The 5,846-nt window shown below is 28.6% G+C and overlaps 1 protein-coding gene across 1 annotated transcript; it reads left to right on the top strand.

Moving 5' to 3' along the window:
* The first annotated feature begins 303 nt into the window (after nt 1–303).
* LOC105636942 (uncharacterized) lies at nt 304–4,823 on the top strand. Its single transcript, XM_012220352.3, has 5 exons — nt 304–483; nt 1,449–1,579; nt 2,073–2,129; nt 2,210–2,282; nt 4,307–4,823. Exons 1-5 carry the CDS (start codon nt 417–419, stop codon nt 4,687–4,689), a joined length of 711 nt encoding a protein of 236 aa, XP_012075742.2. The 5' UTR covers nt 304–416; the 3' UTR covers nt 4,690–4,823.
* Nucleotides 4,824–5,846: the final 1,023 nt, after the last annotated feature.

The following is a 5,846-nucleotide window of genomic DNA, read 5'->3' as shown; positions in this document are numbered from 1 at the left end:
TGAATTATTATTTAATTTTTTGGCTTTAGCAAATTAATTTTTAGATATCTAATTAGTAATTACAATACATTTTGATCTTTTTCTTCTACTTACGCGCCCCAAAAAAAAGATAGAAAGAAAGAAAGAAAGAAAAAGGATTTGCATGTGCCAAATTTCTCTTTTCCATTAAATGAATATGCTATAAATGATAATATCATTAATGCAAGAAATCAAAAAACCAGATTCCTTTACAGGAATGGAAAACAAATGTTCCAACTCTCTCTTAAACTACTCCATTGGCATCCACAATATAAAACCATAGAGCAATTCCTTTTAGCCCACAACAAGAAACCAAATACTGATTTCAGTTAGAAAATTGTTGAGAACTCATTTTTGATTATCCATTGGAGAGTTGTATCTTTCTTCAAATTCCTACAATGAAACGTTATGGTACTCAGAAGGGTGCTTCAGCTTCTCCTCATAAAGAGGGTAGGTATACCTCAGGTAAGATTTCCTCCTTTTTTTTTTTTTTTTCTTGTAAGATGAAAATATTTTCTAACTTTTAGCTGTTTCTTCATTTTGTATATATATATATTTCGTATTATGAAACCACCCACGGCATGATGAGTTATTTTCGAACCGAGCTAAATTGCATTTATAGATTTAGAGGGCGTTTGATTCAGCTGTTTCATGCAGTCACACCCAACAGCTATGTCGTAGATGTTTGATAAGTTTTTTAATCAACAGTTGATAGCTGATAGAAGTCTCAATCATCTGCTGTCATCATATAATATTTTGGCTTTTTTTTCGTATCAGCTGGTAGTTGATTCGTACTTATATTATTTTAGACTTCATTAACCTCATAAAAGTAATTACTAATATTTTTTTTTTCAAAGTAATATTTTTGTATGATCATTTTATTTGTAGTTATTTAAACATAATTTCTTTAAATTTTAAAATTTTTAATTATTATTTTATTAATATAACACATTAAAATAAAAAATAACATTCTCCTTAAATTAATATAAATATTATACATCATAATATATAAAAACAATTATATCCTTAATAGTCATTTTTTATATTTTAACAGCTACCAACATCTTACCAAACACGAATAGTAATGAGCTAACCACTATCAGTCATCAACTACCTGCTATCAGCTAGTACGGCCACTAAACCATACATGCCATTAGTTAGTTTGGAGTACTTTTTATATTTTAGTTCAATTTTATTTTATTTTTTTTATAAACTGCAATTATAGATTTGATTTATTAAAAAGGATATAATTTCCCATTAATTTCTGGTATCATCTGTTAATGGTTTTTGAAATCATAGTAAATGCAATTTGTTATGGTACCTTTACAATTTTCAAGAATGCTATTTTCTATAGAAATATTAAGAAGTACTTCTGTGGAAATTCTAGAATGTTTGATTTTATATCCCTCTGTAATTAATTAATTGTGCAGAAGATATAAAATTTGATGCAAGTCAGTATGAGTTTTTTGGGAGAAATGTGGTAGAGCATGAATTGGAACAAGGACCAAAATTTGATAAAAGCACAGATCATCAACACTTTCTGTCATCAGGAAAACTCAAGGTAATAAACTGGATTTATGTATATAATCCAATGATATTAATTAATAATAAGTAGACTGATGAATCTTTATATTTTCTTGGGAAAAATAAAATTTTATCCCTACATTTTTGGCATAATTAACTATTTTCTCCTTGTATTTTCGTTAAACAAAATTATCCTTCTGTCCATTATTTGAGATTTAAGCCATCCGGATCCAAATTGCTTTTAAAATATAAGGATAAATTACTTAATTATATCAAAACATAGGGACAAGAAAGTAATTTTTTCTTTTTAGTTCATATATATAGGGTTAGTTTTGTAATTTCATGATACTTAACCACTTAAATCTCAAATAATAGACGGAATAATAATTTTGTTTAACAGATCCAAACTAAATAATAAAATATTGTAATTTTTAATGTACAAGGACAAAGTAGTTAATTAAGTGAAACCATAAGAATAAAAATGTAATTTTCTCTATTTTATTTAATTTCATTAACACATATTAATACAGGGTAAATATGTTGGATCCCAGACTTGTGTTGATGATCTTGCAATTTCTTTCACAAAGGTAAGATTTCTAAACTTATTTGCAAAATGCCAATAGTAATTAGTAATATTGCTTTAATTAGTTTTTATTTTATCTTCCAGCTGAACAAGATTAGTGAACCAACAAATGCAAGAGCAATTATTGAGAGGAGAATTTCTAATTCTTCCATGCCAAGTGAGTGGAAAAACTTTTAACTAAATTTTCTTTGGTAGGATACAGAAATTCACTCCTGAATTTTATAACTTTAGTCTTGTGACACTTTAAACTTTGCAAATGACTCGTTGTGCATTTAAACTTATAAATTTTGATAATATTATACATATTTCAATATTAATACTAATAATTTTTAGGTTTTTAACTTTTATCTGTAAAATATTGACTTGATATTTAGTTAACATGATTTTTAAAATAATAATTTTCATAAATTTCAACTTTTTAACGAGTGTTTAATTAATTTAATTGTACAAGTTGAGTATTCAATAAAATAATTTTGAAAATTAAAGTGTTTGATAATTGCAGTTGACTTAACTTAAAATTACTATAAAATAATCTTTGTACCCTGAGCATCTTTATTTTGAAATTTAGATATATTACTACCCTAAAATAAAATCAGGATTAGGATTATGAATAAAAAATAATAAAATGAGACTCACATGATAACTTTGGTCAACTTAACCTGAGGTAAAAAAAAAAGCCGAAAACGCACCGTTTTTTGCAAGGAAATAATCTGCTTTTTAAAACACACTATTCCACTATCGTTTCTCTCCTACTTCTCCATCTCACCTCTCTCTCTCAATCGCTCTTTTCTCTTATTCAATCTGACAATTTTGCAGATGGCTGTACCACTAATTACCAAACACTAATAGCTTTGAAAAACAAAATTTGAGTTGGATTGATTTAATTTGGGTGTTTTGGGGTTTTCTATTTGAGATTAGAAGAGTTGAAGGTTTAGGAAAGTTGAAAATAGAGATAGAAACAAAATTAAAATCAATAGAAAAGCAATCTTTAATTCAAAAAAATTAAAATATAACATGGATCTATACATTTTGCGGGCCAAAAAAGAGATTACGCTTCTCAGCTTTTTGTTTCTCTGTATGCTTCCCATGTGCCATCTTTATCTTAGCTTTTTGGCCGTTGCCTTCTCCCATGGCTGATTGATTTGTAAAATATTAATATGAAAAGATGAGTCTCTTAATGACCTAATGAAGGTTTTTAATGGTGACGCTGATTGATTCATTTTCTTTTTATTAAACAAATGGTGATGCTTTTTAATGGTGGTATGCTTCAAATATCACTTTTAAAATAAGTCAGATTTTCAGTTCAGGAAGATGTGATACAGGGCAGACAATCGACAGGGAAGAAGTGTAGTGCAAAGTAAAGAATTTTTTATTATATAAAAAAATGGTGCGTTTTATTACTTTGGGTAATGTTAACAAAGGTTATCATGTGGGTCCCATTTTATTATTTTTTTATTCATAACCGTAACCCTAGTTCTATTTTAAGATGCTAATATATTTAAATTTCAAGGTGGCCAAAATCCGATTTTCAAAACCAAAACTATCGGTTCCTAACCGGTAGGAACTGTAATTGGAACAATGGGAACCGGAATCGAAATAAATCAGAATCAAAACCGGTTCGAATTAGTTCGGTTCCAGTTCCACCAATTTTGGAGTCATAAACCAGTGGTTCCCAAAACTAGACGAAACCAACGGTTCCAGTTCCGGTTGGAACCGTCCAAAACCGGTCAGAACTGGCCGGAACTGTCGGTGTTAAGACAGTTAAGGAACCGAAATCGGAACCGTTCGATTCTAAACCATAACTGGAACCGTTAATTTTCGGTTCAGTTCTGGTTCTAAAAAATTTGGAACTGAAACCGGAGATTTCGAAACTGAGGCCATGTCTATCTAAATTTCAAAAAGAGAATGCCTAGGATACGAACGTCATTTTAGAGTGATGTTGTAAAAAGTCGAAATATTGAGGGTATTTTTATAGGTTTGACAAGTGTAATTTTATAAGCTAAAGTGTTTAACAGTTCAAAGTAAAAGTTAAAGGTACCATGACTTATAACGTCAAAATAATAAAATTTAAAAGTGAATTTATGTATTCGGCCAATTTTCTTTTTAATTTCATTTCTTGGGCATTATTATTATATAAAACATATTTACTCATAAGTGGAAATTTTTGGTGGTCAAACTCAGGAATATTCTACAGGAGAAAGAGAGGAACTGTAAAATGGTATAATAATGAAAAAGGGTATGGATTTATAACACCAGATGATGGTGGGGGAGATGTATTTGTACATTACTCTTCTCTGAAATGTGATGGGTGTATACACCTTTGCCCAGGGACACATGTGGAATTTGAAAGTATTTTTTCTGCCTCTGATTCCAAAATGCAAGCAATTAATGTCAGTGCTCCTTATGGCAGATTGCTTCAAGACAGTAGAAAACTAGCCACTTGTAAGATAGGGATTGGTCCTTGTTTTAACTGTGGTCAATCTGGTCATGTAGCCAAGAATTGTTGCCTTTCAAGCCAGCAGAAGATGGCCAGGCAATCTAATGAATGGGAAAATAGGACATGATCTAGCTAGTAATTCTCCCTTATAAATGGTTTGCTTCTTTATTTGGTTAATTTAATTGGGATATTTTTCCTTTTTTTATTTTATATTCTTGTATTAGTTTAGTGACTTTTAAATCTTAGCATTCCTTCTTCTAATAGTTCAAATATTTTATATATTGTCTATGGGTTTGTAGTTATAGTGACATATGATAAACTAGGAGTAGGAACCTAGTTGAAAAATAAAAATAGAGAAAAGAAAAAAAAGATCACATGCACAAAAATTGATTGTAATTACTATTTTAGTAGTTATGAAAAAATTACAGTACAATTCAGGTGATTTGCGAAATACAACTAGTTCATCCATGTCTTTTAAAAAATATATTAAGATGTCCTTATAATTTATTTCCATCAGACTATGAAGTCATTTCGTTCAATTTTTGCATCTTTTCCATTAAGTACCTTATGAAATAATGAAAATATTTCTTTTATTTTTAAAAATATAGGGATAGACTAGTTATATTTTTCAAACCATAAAGACTGCACTGTAAATTGTCTGCTATAATATTTTATTATCTCTCATTTGACCTATGTGTTTTCTTATTGACTTAACGGAAAAAATGTAAAAATTGGACAAAATGACCTAATAGTGTAATGGAAGCAAGATATAGAGACAAATTAGTAGATTTTTAAAAAGATAAAGACAGACTAGTTGTGTTTCTCAAATCGCAAGGATCGTACTATAATTTTTTCATGTTTTATTAAATGCTAAAGGAGTAATGTTTGTCGCCCAACACTTAAATAATAAAAACAGTGTTTTAACTAAGTCAAAACACTAAGCGCTACATGAACAAGCTCTACATAAACAACTGTTATCTTAAGTCTTGTTATATAAAATTATTATTCAAAGCAAAATGAGGATTATAATTAAATTATACTATCTTTTAAAAAATTTATCGTTAAAACTATTTGTGCTTGTTCTCCTGAACCTATGTGTAAGAATAGAAAATTTTCTTTTTTTAAAATAAAAAAGCTGAACTATTTATGGATTAAAACTATTTATTCATTGTTTGATCTATTTTGCTATGATTTATGATATTAATTTAGACCGTCTAATCTGAATTAAATCGCATTTATATTAATAAAGCTTTCTAATTAGTTTTTCCATTGATTTTTTATATA

This window comes from Jatropha curcas, chromosome 10, assembly GCF_041381405.1.
Source record: "Jatropha curcas cultivar XTBG-Jc1 chromosome 10, XTBG_Jcur_1.0, whole genome shotgun sequence".
Lineage (NCBI taxonomy): Eukaryota > Viridiplantae > Streptophyta > Magnoliopsida > Malpighiales > Euphorbiaceae > Jatropha > Jatropha curcas.
This window is presented reverse-complemented; position numbering and strand designations above follow the sequence as displayed.